The 15,538-nt window shown below is 46.6% G+C and overlaps 1 protein-coding gene across 1 annotated transcript; it reads right to left on the reverse strand.

Moving 5' to 3' along the window:
* Positions 1–845: 845 nt before the first annotated feature.
* On the reverse strand, positions 846–13,859 carry Trim27 (tripartite motif containing 27). Its single transcript, XM_021180759.2, has 8 exons — positions 13,043–13,859; positions 11,873–11,968; positions 9,834–10,064; positions 5,590–5,612; positions 3,704–3,819; positions 3,551–3,583; positions 2,438–2,464; positions 846–1,669 (listed from the first exon to the last, which is right to left on the reverse strand). Exons 1-8 carry the CDS (start codon positions 13,460–13,462, stop codon positions 1,074–1,076), a joined length of 1,542 nt encoding a protein of 513 aa, XP_021036418.1. The 5' UTR covers positions 13,463–13,859; the 3' UTR covers positions 846–1,073.
* Between the last annotated feature and the right edge of the window lie 1,679 nt (positions 13,860–15,538).

The following is a 15,538-nucleotide window of genomic DNA, read 5'->3' on the forward strand; positions in this document are numbered from 1 at the left end:
CCTCTCTGGACCACTACTTGTGTGTGCTGACCCTGAGGAAACACTTCCCAGATTTCACCTCAATAGTGCTGGCCTTCTGTTAATTAGTTGATTCTTTAGCCCCAGGTAACCAGCAGTGACTGTTGTAGAAAAACAAGTTTCACTTCAGTGGTATTGGTGTCTTGTTATTCACACCCAATTCTTCAGCCCCAGTTGTGCAGAAACCACACATTCTTTTTTTTTTTTTAACTTAACTGGTGCAGCATTCTTTTTTTTTTTTTTTTAAAGATTTATTTATTTATTATATGTAAGTACACTGTAGCTGTCTTCAGACACTCCAGAAGAGGGCACCAGATCTCGGTACAGATGGTTGTGAGCCACCATGTGGTTGCTGGGATTTGAACTCTGGACCTTCGGAAGAGCAGTCGGGTGCTCTTACCCACTGAGCCATCTCACCAGCCCCCGAAACCACACATTCTTAATTCAAATATATTACAAAATTACCCAGTCTTTGTTCCCCCCTGAAACTTCCTAAGTCTATCATCTGCATTTCTCAACACTCTTAATTTCCAAACCAAAGTTACAAACACTTTCAAAATCCTTTGCAAAACAAGGTCAGGTCTATCACAGCAATAGCTCATGAATCCGGCGCCAATTTTTAAAGTTGCGTCTCTCTTGCTATGACAAACATGGACAAAAGCCCCTTGGGAGGAAAGGTTTTATTTGGCTCATACTTCCATATTGTGATCCACACGGAGAGAAGCCAGGACAGGAAAGTGGAAAGTGGGTCTCCAAATCTAAATCCTATTCTTTTTATGTCCTTCAGTCATGTGTAAAACAAAAACAAGACGTATGAAACACAGGAGGAGGAATCTGGTTTTTATTTCTGGGAAATAGCAATACTTTTCATTACATCTCACAATCTGCAAGGGAAGGGAAAATGCAGCAGAGACCATGGATGGACATCTTGTCTCTACTGTAGGGGCATGGAAATGGTAAGGACACCCAATTTTGATGGACAGGAATCAGGACAAGATCCCTTGTGCCTGGGGTAGGATTACAGGCAACAGCACTCGTGGTCTATGTTCACTTCCTCACGGAGAGGTCTCCATGGAATGACCATGATTCCCAACATGGCCAGAAAACCCATCAATCCCACTCATAGGGCAGATGATCAAAGGAGCTGCGCTCTTCCCTCCCGAGTAGCTTAGGCTGAAGTAGGGCCGGACTGGCCCACAGAAGGTAGCATGAGAGAAAGTAAAGGTATGGCACCTCTCGGTCACATTGTAGAAGGAAACCTCACCAGCATCATAGTCCAAGAAAATCCCTACCCTCTGGAGAGGGGTCCGCAGGGGGAGTGCAGTCATTGGGGATGTAAGAGCCCAATATTCTTTCCCATACCACAATGACACTGCCCAGAATCCATTCTGGGGGGCTGAGGTCACTCCACCTTTTCTGCACACCGAGTCTTCACAGACACCTATGGTCCACTTGGCTTTATCTCCCACCTCTACCTCCCAGTAATGTCTCCCAGCGATGAAACATGGAGAGCCCAAGACACAGGGAAACAGATTGAATCGCTCAGGGTTGTCTGGAAGATCCTGCTGGAGGTAACTGTACCGTACTTGCCGAAGATTATCAGAAAGAATCAGACTGGGATAGGCTGTGTCTGGGTCCAGGGTCACATCAACTGTAGAAACAAAGGGGGGGGGGGTCAGCTGAGGGCCAGAAGAGCCCACTCAAGATCACCTGGTATTCACTGACTTCCCCAGAACACTGTAGGAGATGCCCACCAGAGGCTGTACTCATTATATATCAGACACACGGTGAACTGCATATGTAAAAAATTCTGTTGGAACTAAGCATGGTGGCACACGTGGAGACCGAGGCAGAAGATATCTTCAGGAGTTCCAGACCAGCCCATGTCGCATGGCCAGTGTTCCATAGTAAGACCCTGACTCAGAACCTAAAACTTTACTGTTAGATTAGCTGATTGCCTCTGTATGGATAACAATGAAAGTAATACAATTTTATTTCCCATTCCTTTTCTCACATCTAAGGCTCAACCTCCTTCGTAGATTTCATTTAAAGCTTCTTTACACATGTCTAATTTCTGAATTTGAAAACTTTGGTGGCCAATAGTTTAATATCACCACCTTTCAAATCATTCTTGTATTTGTTCTGAGAATTTGCCTTGAACATCCACTCTATTCAAGTTTTTCCATTTATCTTTTTTGAAACAGAAATCTAGGTGGATTAACTAAGTAGCAAAAAATGGCCTTAAACTCCCGATGTCCCTACCTCAGGTTCCCAACTACTGGGCTTCTGGCTGAATGATATCTGTGTATATGCAACTAAAGGATTCAAACTTGAGGCTGTCTCAAAGCACTTATACTAGTGGTTAGGCTCACAGGGCTTTTAATCCTTTCTTCAACATGGTTTGTCTTCAGGTACCTACCTGAGTATAACTGAGCCTCTCTCAACTCTGAAAGACAAGAGAGGAAAGAAGTTACTGAACCTGTGTGTCCTTCTAGGAAACATGTTAAGTAAGAAAAAAACCAAAAAACCATAAAGCAATGGGATCCACTAGCATTGCAGAACGCCCGTGTCAACTGGGTACTGATTTTCACTTGATGTTATGACTCCATATCTGCTTATCTGCCCAGGAATTTTTTTCTCTTTTAAAAAGACAGTCTTACTATGTAACTCAGGCTGACCTGAAACTCACTATATGGCCCAGGCTGGCTTCAAACTCATGGCAGCCATTGCTGATCAGCTGTAAAGTACTAGGTTTACAGGCATGCACCACTATGCTTTGCACATGCAAGGATTTTTAGGGTTAGGGGGTTTGGGAACCTTGGCTATACAGATAACATGTATGAACTTTGTAAAACATGGTATCAGACCGAGCCAAGATCAAGAATTCCACCCTCCAGAGAGCCACTGGATTCTGCAAAGGCAAAGTTCAAATGCATGACATAGATATATATAACTCTTAACTTGTACGAACCATCTTTGCTGTAGAGGCTGGGTGGCTCAAATGACACCCACTGCCATCATTAATTTATGTGGGGTTTCTAGCTGGCCAAGGATTTCACACAAGTCTTTGAAGTGGCAAAGGAAGAGGAAGAGAAATAAACAAGAATCAGATCAAGGAAAGCCACTTCTGGTTACTAGCCACTGAACTAAACGTAGTAGCTGTGGATATGGCGCAACACCTGTAACCCCAGAGGCAGAAGGTCTGAGGCAGGAGACCGGTGAGTAATAGGCTAGACTGGGCTACACATTATGACTGTCTCAACCAAACCCAAACTAAAGCAACGGTGTCAAGTAGGGAAGCACATGGATAACGTGTGCGTGTGTGATCACAAATCTCATTACACACGTGGAGTCTGTTCTCTCCTTACACCTTTATATAGGTTCCAAGTACCAGACTGAGGTCGACAGGTTTGCCCAGTAAGTGACTCCACTTACTGAGCCATCTTGTTGACACCCCCTGGACTGTCTATATATACCCGCTTCTTTCCAAGAAACTTAAAATGTCAAGAGCTCAGTAAATAGGTAAATTTACCTTGAATCTTCTCCATATCTGACTGCATCTTTTCTAAAAACAAAAAAAGAAGAGATTCAGTTTATATGACTCTAACTGGTTAGAAAATGCATCCTCAAATGACAATGATAACCACACACTCAGAACACAAACCCACTTTCTTCCTCATGTTACCTGTGAACTGTTTTAGACTTTCTGTCAAAAACAGACATTTTTGGGCAAAAATATGGATTTTCTCTTGTAGATCTGGGGGTGTGATCCAGGGCTCAGGGATCCTGATTCTTTCAGCCCTAAAACAAAACAAAACAACAAAATTATAGATAGTAACAATACATCTTTCCCCTCAATCCTTCAACCTTTTGAGGACCACAATAACCTGTCCAACACAAGTAGGCAGTCTTTAGAGCTAGCTACCACAAACTTTACAACTTTCCTCTAAACCACAGTGAGAGAGAGATAGATAACCTTTTCATTTCCATCTCTGCTAAAGCACTAGCTCAGAGCTTTGCAATTATCAAGTGTTCAGTGGGTATGTCAGCTCCCCCTATAACATCAGCAGCACTCAGGAGGCAGGAACATAAAGATCACTGCTTGTCCCAGGCCACCTAGGGCTACTTAGTGAGATCTTGCCCCCAAACTTCCAAAACAAAGGAAACAGAAAAGCAAGTCTTCAAAATGAGAATGAATTATGAGGCTGCCCTTGCCAGGAAGCAAAGTTTCCATGACAAAAGCCGTTGGTAATTATCTAGACTATTCAGGTTCCCAAACAGAGAGAACACCGTCTTTCGACAGAGAGACACTGTACAAGTAGTAAGACACAATTTCCTAGCCACTAAAGTGGAATGCACAGCAAAGATTTGTTTTCTCCCACCTTCCACACACTGTAGCTCATGGCTGGCCAATCTGTGATCTTATGACTGAGCTGCATGAGAGATTAAGATGCCTTGAAACCCAGAGTTCAGCAGGCCAGCCTGGTCTACAAAGTGATGTGTGTGTCTGTATGCATGCCACATATTTGAGTGCCCGTGGACACTAGAAAAGGGATCCCTTGGATCTGCAATTATAGGCAACTTACAGCTGGGTGCTGTGAAACAAATTCCAGTCTGAATGGCAAGAGCCCTTAACTGCTGAGGAGCTGTAAGGAACAGTTATCTGCATACATCTCCCAGCCAACACATTAAACTGCAGTATTCTAATCCTCTTCCAAATTCTGCTCCCTCAACATCAGTCTCACTCCTGCAGGCACCGTCACATTAACCACCATCTTTCCAAAGCCCGAATATCTAACTTGTAGCTATGATGGCCTGTTCCAATTTCTCCCTCTTTCTTCTGGTCTCACGTCTCTCTCCTCTCTTCCCTCCAATTCTGATGCTGACAATCAAACCCTAGGCCCTTTTACGGCAAACACACGGCATACTACTGAACTATGGTCACTTTCCATTTGACAGCACAGTAGAGAAATGACTACAGCTGGAATCTGTATGACCCATCAACAGCTGCAAGCTGGCCACGCCGCCCTTAGGCCTTATATGCTTTACTATATTAATGAGTAAGATAACAAAATGGGAAAGACTCTGGAATTTGCAGGAAGCAAGAGTCATAATTGCTCTTGTACTCTTGTCAAGCTCTGGAGGTGTCCCAACACCCAAACCATAGCACCCTCACAAGTGAACTCTCCCACACTAACGGCAAATTGTCAAAAAGCTCCATTTTTTTTTTTTTTTTTTTTGGAGACAGGGTTTAGGGTTTCTCTGTGTAGCCCTGGGCTGTTCTAGAACTCACTACATAGACCGGGCTGGCCCCAAACTCAAGAGAGATCAGCCCCCTGCCTGTCTCCTAATCAATGGGAATAAAGGTATGCTCCATTAGGCTCAACCCTGCTCTGAAGTCCCACGGAGGAGTTAAGGTTTCTTTAGTTTCCTGAAGGGTAGAGACTCCCTCCCTTCAGGCAGACTCAGTAAGCCATCTACTTGGGCGCTCTGCTTGGCCTCCAATGGGGATTTACAGATCAATGGGCCGAGACAGCCTTAGTACACATCACACGGGACAGAGAACAGTACCTGCTCAGTGTGTCTCCAATGTCCTGCAAGAGAAGAGAAGAGAAGAGAAACCATGAGATGATAAGCATAATTTCAGTTTTCTTCCAAAAGTTCACTGAAAATCCACCTATGGGCCTGCCCCCCACGCCCCCTTGGACACTACAGACAAGAAGATAATTCAACCTGAAGGACCTAGAAATCAGGCAGAGGCAGTAAGGATTCACTGACTCAGGCATCCTACTCTTGGGCCTCAGCTATCTGCATGTACAGAATACTTACAGAAAAATTCGAGAACCACAAGTAAACAGAACAGCCACACTTGCAGCCAACTCCTGCATACTCTTTCTCCATCTAGTACCCTTAATGTTGTTGTATCCGATTTTCAGTTTCCTTCTCCTCTTTCCTGACCCCTCCTATCTCATTTGCTCTTTGCCCTATAATTGTTTCCTTTGCAAAACTAGCTCGTACATGTATTCTTCAACCTCTTCCTCCCCAAAGTGCCATACTATATTATCATTTTAAAATTTTATTTGTGTGTGTTGTATGCACAGAGCCTAGAGGAACTCAGTGGATCCCTGGAGCTGAAAGTGTAGGCAGCTGTGAGCCAGCTGATCTGAGCACTGGGAACTGAACTTTCCTAGAAGAGCAGGAAAGACTCAACCACTGAGCTATAGTTCCAGCCCCATACTTATTTTGCATTTTGCTTTTTTCCTCTTAGCTCTCTGTATACTAGAAACCATCCATTAGTTTATAGGTCCTCTTGAGACAGGATATTACTAAGTCTAGACCTGACTGGCCCGAAACTAGCTATGCAGAGCAGTCTAGATTTAATGTGGCATTGAGTGCCCTACCTCTGCCTACAGAACACTGGTAATATGGGAATGCAGCACTACTTCAGGCTTCTACTAGTTACCTTTCTCCTTTTAAAAAGTTGCACAGAGGGCTGGCGAGATGGCTCAGTGGATAAGAGCACTGACAGCTCTTCAGAAGGTCCTGAGTTCAAATCCCAGCAACCACATGGTGGCTCACAACCACCCATAATGAGATCTGACACCCTCTTCTGGTGCATCTGAAGACAGCTACAGTGTACTAATGTATAATAATAAATAAATCTTAAAAAAAAAAGTTGCACAGTATTCTGTGGGGTAGGTGTTTAGCTGACTAAATCGATCTTTTAGGATTAGAAGTTAGATTGTTTGCAATATCACAATGTCAATATCTGAGAGAGAGAGAGAGAGAGAGAGAGAGAGAGTGTGTTGAAGCAATCATTTTACTATATACTTTCATACTTGGACAACTTTGATTCCCACTATCTAATATGGGACACCTTAGTGTAGCTTTAGTTGGCATTCCCTCCTTTTTTGTAAATGCTGGTCTGTCTGCTTACATTCATGGGTCAATTTTATGTTTCTGCAGCTTGTCTTTTTGTGAGTTTTGCTCATTTTCTCACAGGATATTCTTTCAAACTTTTTTTCTTCCTCAGACAAGGTCTCATGTGGCCCAACAAGGCTTAAACTCCTGATCCTACCTCTACTTCCCAAGTGACGGGGCTACTCTGTAGCCTTAGCTTGGCCTTGAACTCACAGCAATTTAGAGTCAGCCTCATAAATGTTGGGAAGATGAGTATGTGCCACCACACCAGGTCCTCCCTCCTCCAATTCTTATGACAAGGTTGCCTCTTATCTAATTCAAGTAGTTAAAAGTTCAAATAAAGATTTTTTGTTGTTGTTTTTTCGAGGCAGGGTTTCTCTGTATAGCTCTGGCTGTCCTGGAACTCACTTTGTAGACCAGGCTGGCCTTGAACTCAGAAATCGCCTGCCTCTGCCTCCCGAGTGCTTGGGATTAAAGGCGTGCGCCACCAAGCCCGGCTCCAATAAAGTTTTAAACAGCTTGCAACTTTATCACTTGGGAAATGAGGTAAAAGCTAAATTCAAGGCCAACCTGGGTTATGTGAGACTCCATCTCACAAAACCCAAAAAGTGATCCGAGGTAGTATGCCTTTTTTTCTGACCTCCATGCAGTTTGCTTTCCCCCAAAGAGCCCGGATATCCAGACTTAATCTCCTGGTTGAATTTTTGCACACTTCCACCATCCAGCTTCAATTTCGTGATTCACACAGTGATAAATAGTCTCATGCTGAGCGTGGTGGTATTGGCATGAAATTGTAGTTGTTTAGAGGTCAAAGCAAGAACATACAAGCTTGAGGTCAGCTTAGGCAACACAGCAAACCTTTGTCTCAAAGATAAACTAAAACAAAATCCCATTATAATTCCCCTAAACACACTGGATGGACAGCCAGGGATACACTGTGAAACCTCTTACAGAAGAGCAGTGAACACCCAAGAAGGATAAACACGGGGGAGTGGAGGTGGGGCTGGGCACTGAGTAAGAGCACCTACTTTGACCTGATGACCTGAAGTCCAGCCGCAGAACCCACATAAAGGTGAAAGGAGTGACTGATTCCCTATCACTAGCAGTCCTCTGAGCTCCACAAGTGCACAACCCCCCCCCCCATCATACATCCACACCCACCTATCTATCATCAACCACCAATCCTACCCTGCCTCAGAGCAGAGGCTTCTCCATACACAACAGTTTCTTCCCACAACAGAAGACCCACTCAAAGCAAACTACCATTCCATCCCCAGCCTTCTTAGGAACACATACTTCTGACGTCCCACCATTTCTGACAGTGTCCACATGTTGTTCCCTCCCCTGATCCTTACCAGACACCCTCCCTACACTTTCAAAACATTTAGTTCCTTTAAGCACTCCTTCCAGATAAAGGGACAGCCATCCCGGTCTGAGTCCTCTCCAGCATCACCCTTCGACTGGTCCTCTACCCTGACGTTTTACATGCACTGCACCTGATTAACTTTCAGTTCTAACACGGTTCCTTTGACTGTTCTACATGAAGTCATCAATGGTGACCAGTTTTAAACCAAACGGTTTTGGCTCTGGTACTGTTAAGCATCAACCACATCAAGACTGTCATCTACCTACCCCCACCACCCTGGTCATTCCAACTCACAGGTCAACAGTCCCTCCCTTCTCTCTCTAGCAATAACACAGTGAGATCTATCAAGGCTTAAGCCACCCCCCCTTATCATGTTAAAAGGGGTTAGTGAGCTTTTTCTTAAAGAGTTACAGGATAAGCAGTTTAGGTTTCATAGTCTCCACGCACACTCACTACTGCTGATGTAACAGGAAAGCAGCAACAGATGTTATGTATATGAATGAGCATGACTATGTATGATAAAATCATAGACATCTATCCTCAGTATCATATAGTTCCACCTTGATGAAAAACCTTCTTCACCTTTCCCAAACATCTTCAAATAATAAAAACCTACTTAGATACAAGTAGCAACAGAAATAAATGGCAGGTCACAATTTTCTCACTACTGTAGTACCTCACAATCCCTTTCCAGTGACATTTATTAAAATCTGTGATAACCATTTACTTATTGTCTGAACTCCAAACTAAAACACAGTTAAGGAAAGCTTATTCACCCATCACTTAATTCCTGTGCCCTCCATAGTACTTAAACCAATGGAAGAGGGCTGGAGAGATGGCTCAGTGGTTAAGAGCACCGACTGCTTTTCCGAAGGTTCTGAGTTCAAATCCCAGCAACCACATGGTGACTCACAACCATCCGTAATGAGATCTGATGCCCTCTTCTGGAGTGTCTGAAGACAGCTACAGTATTATACTTACATATAATAAGAAAGAAAGAAATCTAAAACAAACAAACAAACAAACAAAAAGCCCAAAAACAAAAAACAATGGAAGACAAGACAGGCAGGCAGGCAGTAGTAGTTCATCTACTGTGATCTTTCCCTGGAAAGCATTTGGCTTCCCTCAGTTATACCAGCACAACTATAGCAACATTCAGGTTAACTACCTGCTCTCCACTCAGTATTCTTGGCTATGGTTAAAATATTTGTATATATTAAAATTACTGGATAATGAAAGGGTCTTGAATGACCTGTAGCTCCAATGCTTTATTATACATAATCTATTCTGAGATTAATGAGGCCCTAAGACTAAAGGAAAGTGCAGGAGAGACCCAAGGACTAGGTTTTTCTTTTGCCTTTTCCATGACACAATGCAACTGAAGACCTGAGTAGTGTCAACCACAACTTCTAGCATACGTGTTTTCCTTCCAAAATGCTTAACACTTCAGCTGTTAAAAAAGGACACGGGGAAGCATCAATGCTGCCTGATGAGCTGCCGCCCTGTCCTGCAGTGCTCCCCTGGTTACCTGTAAGAGCTCCCGAGTGGGCTGCTGCTGCTTCTCTTCCAGCTGGGCAATCAGGCCACTGAGGTGGGAGATGTTGCAGGAGAACTGAGTGATGGCCCCGTTGATGCTGTTATAGATGGCCAAGTCGAGCTCCTCAAGGCGAGCCAACAGGCGGTACTCATGCTCCTTCAACGAGTGATAGAGCTGCTCAAACTCCCAAACAATTTTTTCCCTCTCCATCTGAGTCAGGCTCTGTGAATGACAAGCAAAGGTAAGAAGAGGAAAGGCTCACTCCTAGAATCCTTCAAGATAATCTCCATGATTTAACCCCAAGATCTCACCATTTCAAATTATACTAAAATACACACTATACTTACCCACTCACTTTCCAGTCTTTACACACCAGACACACAAAGACCATGAACTGAATTACTTCAAATATTAATTAAGAAACAGTCCCTGATCTTAAGGGACCCGGTCTAATAAGAGTCAGGTCCACCCACATCATGGATGAGTAAAGACAGTAGGAGAAACTGAATGGTCTTCCTAAAATCTGTGTTCACGCAGGGTCTTATAGAATGCCATGTAAGCATCAACTAGATAGGCTTTCTAGGTGAGCAAATGGTACCGGCAACCAAGTGGGGAGAGAAGGCACATCACATTGTTCCACATGACTGGAGCCCATGAACATCTTGCCTGGCAGACTGAGCGTCATCAAACAGTCATACAGAAGTGGCAGGGTTAGGTCTGCACTCTGTGGACGTGACCTGGCATGACCAAGCAAAAGTTTCCTGGACTTGTTTACTTGGTCTCAGTAAGTAAGCCATGCCCTGATTTTTTTTTTTTTTTGGGGGGGGGGGTGCTTATGGGTTTCTTTCCACACAATGTCTCTATTACAGTTTGTCCATCTTTCCTTTATTTCTTTCTAATTCCTCTATGCCTGTATTCCTAGCATTTGGAAGGCAGACATGGGAAGACTGGAACTTCAAAGTCATTCTTAACTATATAATGTATTTAAGATCAAAAAAACCTAGAGCTCTAACTAGGAAATTATAAACCACGTGAGGCAGTGCATATCCACACTCCCAACACTTGGGGGAGACTAAGGCAGGAATATGGAGTTCAAGCCCATCCTGGCTGCACAGTGAAACTATTTCTAAATAAATGGTCAGCAAGATGGCTCTAGAGCAGTCAAGAAAGATTTTACTTGAATCCAGCCAAACCCACTCATTTATGTATTAGACACGGCTGTTTTTGAGATGCACTAACTGGGGTGTTGTGATTTGGCTTGTGTAAACTAACAAAGAAAAACTACTTATTACTGGCTCTTTTCAGAAAGTTTGCTAAAATCTGACCTGAACTCAACTGCTCCAAGAGCCCTCTACTCAGACCTCTTTTAAGCTGGATAAGCCTTTCAAAGTCATAAAGCACACAATATAATCTTAGATAACATTAAAGCTAAAAATAAATTTATGCAATCCAAAGCAGTGTGACTTACACCCTGGCACAGGTGTTTCTTACTGCAGGCCACTTGGCAACCTCGTCTCACTTCCACACACTGTCTGATTCAGCCCAAAACACACCTTTCAAAGGAAGAAATGGCAGCACTGACTGCTGGAGAGCCACAGGTTTCTTAGGTCTGACCTCTCTATTCCAACAGAAAGAAATTAAGGCCCAGAAAGCCTGCACCCACTCTACTTAAACTGGCTAGTGTCTGACCCAAGAAGCAGGCCCAGGGTTCGGGATTCCTAGGGGTTAGTTCTCTCTGGACAAACCTCCCAAAGCGGATACGCTGCGTGTTTAAGTTCAGTCTACACAGGATCACCGAGAAGTTTCTTCATCCCATTTTCAAGCAAGAGGTTGTCAAGACCCCACTCACTCAGACGTGTGGCAGAGCTAAATGATGCGAACGACAGACACCAAGGGGATAGGCTCTGCTTAGAGGCTTCTCACTACACCCCTGCCAAGGCCGAGAACTCTCAGGGATTTTCAGAGCACTTCAGAAGCTTACTATCCTGATGCAATCAATGCCTCTGCAGGCTGGAGATCTGGACCCTTACCAAGAGCTCAGCTCGGGCCTGCTCCCCCTGTGCCCGCCGTCTCTTCTTCAAGTCTTTCACTCTTCTTAGGTGGTCCAGTCGGTTCTGGATTTGCTCCTGAAGAAAGTAAATAGTCGGCCAGTTCAAGATTTTGCAGATCTCAGCATCAGAATACTCTGCTTTTCACACATGAACCCAAACTACAGATGCCAAGGCCCCACTGGACTCTCTTCTCAGACCATAATGCCACTCCTGGGAAGAGCCCAAAGCACAGGGGCCAGCAAGTGTGCTAGCAATTTGTTATTTAAACTCAAGCCACCTACCAGTTCCTAGAAGCAGTTACGAGACATCTGGGTAAGGAGGCTCAAAAGTTAAGCTATTTCTCAGATGAATACAGAAAAAAAAAATTTATTTTCCTCATTCAAAGAATCAGTAAACATTACTAAATTACAACTTATCTCCAGCCAGTGAAATGATACAGGTGACAGCTTTGTAAACGTGACTGACATTTGGATGAACTCACATTTAAACAAATATATAACTGTGTTGGTATAGATCCCTGCAGCCCTCAAGATCATTATCACTTCAGAGCTACCTTTATATGTAACGTTTTCGCACTACTGTGTAGCTGTGCCAGTGTTTATTCAACACTCCACAAAGGTCCTGTGAGTTCACTTCCCCTTCACAATAAGCCATCTCCCGAGTCTGAGAGTGGCTAAATGATTTACTTAAGCAGTAAAAAGCTCTGTTCATTTCCATTCAGTTCTAAAACAGGTTTACAGGGAAGTACTGGGGACACAGATTAAGTGATGGGCACTGCTCGATGTGCATTCAGCCAGCCAACAGTGACTGTCTGGTTTGGTATCCTGGGTCAGAGTTCGAGGCGTTCAAGGCCTATGGAAGTGTACTTGGGCTCCATGTGCATCTCCTTTGTCAAGGGAGGGTCTCCTCGCGCCGTCCCAGTCGCGGCACGCGTAGAGGCGGTTAACAGGGGCGCTCGGGGTGGGTGGTGGGGGTGGGGACGCTCCTGGCCTCGCCAGCTACAGGTTCTCCTTCCCAGTCTGAGTGCGGAGGCTCCGCAGCCGACAGGGAGGAAATGACGGCGGTGGGCCCCACGTCCGGCTCGCCATTTTCTCGGCGTCAAACCAGGAAGCCCCCGGGTTGCCCCTTTGTCCGCCGGCCCGGCCCTACCTTGAAGCCCTCCACCGCCTCCTCCAGGGGCAGCACGCTGTGGCCGCGGTGCTCGCGCGAGCGGTCGCACACCACGCAGATGGGCATCTGGTCCTGCTCGCAGTACAGCTTCAGAGGCTCCCGGTGCTTCTCGCACACGCCCATCTCGCCGCCGGGCCCCGACGGCCGCTCGGTGCGCAGCTGCTTCACCAGTTGGGTCACGTTGGCCAGGTGCCGGTTGGGTCGCATGTGGCGCTGCGGGAAGGTCTCCCGGCACTGCGGACACGACACGTTAGTCTCCGCGGCACCCCAGCAGCGGGCCAGGCACGCGCAACAGATGTTGTGGCCGCAGTCGAGCATCATGGGCTCCACGAAGTACTGAAGGCACACGGGGCAGGTAGTCTCCTGCTGCAGGCACTCGGCCACGCTCCCGGAGGCCATGGCGCGGGCCGGCTGGGCCGCAGGGCATGAGCCCGGAGCCGAGCTCTGCCGGAGCTCGGCGCGCTCGCTCCGCTTCTCGGCTCCGGAGCGGGGCGGGGCCTCCGGCGCGGGGATCGCAGACGCGCGCGGAGCTCTCGGGAGGCCAGACCCGTCCCCGCACAGCTGCGCCTCACCGACAGCGCGGGGAGGAGGCCTGGGCCCCGGAGCCCGGCTGAGAGCCGAGCCGAGGGGAGTCGGGAACCGGGCGCCGCGGGCTGGCTCACCGGGCAACGTGGCCGCGTCGGAAGGGGTCCCGCGGCCGCGCAGACTCCTCAGGGCCGAGCGGAAGAGGTGGGCCGGGGGCGGGGCCTGGCTTCCCGCGTCGCGCTGCTCTCTCAGGGCGGGAAGGCGGGTTTCCTCTGCTCAGTCCTGGGTCCCGGGTACCCAGCCCGGGAGTCGGTCGTGGCTGTCGCGTGCAGTGGGAGCAGAGTGTCCCCTGGCAGTGGCGTCGGGTCACTCCAAGCGTCTGTGGGCCCCGTAGTCTTCTGCTGAGTTTCCTCTTAGTGCCTAGGCCTCGGCTCCTTTAAAAGTAAGATGGCTTTGCATAAATACCGGAAAGCTGGGCGGGGAGACCAGCTAAGCCCCTCCCAGTGTGACACACCCAGCTCCAGGCGTTAACAATCGCTAGAAACGGGTTTAATCATCAGCAACTTTTCTCAATGGCAGAAACGAAGAAGCCCAGTTCTATTTCCACCCTAAACTAAATTATCGTTCCGAGCCTCATTTTCTTCTCGTGTGAAATGGGGACCGATCGAATCCCGACCAGAGTGCTGACCTGACCATGAAGTCCTCCCCCATCTCCCTAGCTCTACCGTTACTAGGGAGCCACCCCACCGAGAGCCCGCTTGTGAGTCCCTAACTTCTTCACAGGCTCCTCAGGTGCCCAGTGCCTCACTTCCTCAAGTGAGTAGCCAGACCCAACGTGTCAAAGGGCTGCCTGGCCACACACTTCTCTCTCGTCTTCCCTGCCCCATGCTGAAGAACCAACGTGGCTGTGGGTTCCTATGAGACCCTCGAAGAAACAACCCGGATTCTGCCACGTGGGCCTCATTCTCAGAACACTCCCCCACCCCCACCTCCAGCCTGGCTCCTGCGGCGCTGGGGCCAAAAATTCTGACTGTCCACTGTAGTGTTGTCCTTCCGCCCATGACGTTAATAACTCTTCTGATAAGTTCTTACTCCCAGCAATCTGGTTCAGTGCCCTCCTTGAGCCCCCATACCCTATTGCTTTCAGGAATTTTCACCATCAAGGAGTTACACCTTTTTAAACGAACAAACAACCCACAGGTTGAGCATAAAGATCTTTATCCATTAGTTTAAATAAAGTACCCAGTGCATCGAATGACATTGAGTAGAACCTAAAACTTGCTTGTTTCTGCCCAATCGAGAGTCCTGTGATGACCGGAGGAGATCTTGTAGCCTGGTTTCTTAACACAGAATAGGTTTTTCAGTTCTGTGCGCTGTCACTTATGCTATGGACTTTCCTACTCTCCTTTGGGATTGACTCAGTGCCTGCCCTTGTGTTTGAGCAACAGGGAATTTCTGTATCCAGGGCATCAATCACTTCACTGGATTCTGCTTGGTTCTTCCCTATGGGACAAGAAATCCGAGGTACTTAACAAGTCTCGATCGATCACCCAAACCTCCATTTTCCCCACCTGCTCTTTGAAACTCCAGGCTCAAAACAACTCAGCACACGTCCAGTAAATGGTAGAATACTTGTCCTAGGCTACACTGTAGTCTACTCTGGTACAAAAGTTGAAAGGAATTGAAAGTGCCAGTCTTACTCCAGAAGGAAGAATTCAGTTTTGCAAGCCGGTGTAGAACTATGAAATGCAAGGGGCAGATATGTGTTCTTAGGTCATCAGTGCAGCTCTGGATTTTAGCTTTGTCATGCAGGGCTCCTGCGGCCTCTGCTTTCCTAACCTCAAGGCAGATGGCCTGGACAAGCCAGGTAAGTAGGGCAAGGTGGAGGAAGTAGGGGAAAGGAAACGCTTCCCCTTCCGGGATTGCTACTGGCTCCCTCCTTTCTCAAGC

Source organism: Mus caroli, unplaced genomic scaffold (assembly GCF_978045245.1).
Source record: "Mus caroli unplaced genomic scaffold, Mus_caroli_1 scaffold_15, whole genome shotgun sequence".
Classification (NCBI taxonomy): domain Eukaryota; kingdom Metazoa; phylum Chordata; class Mammalia; order Rodentia; family Muridae; genus Mus; species Mus caroli.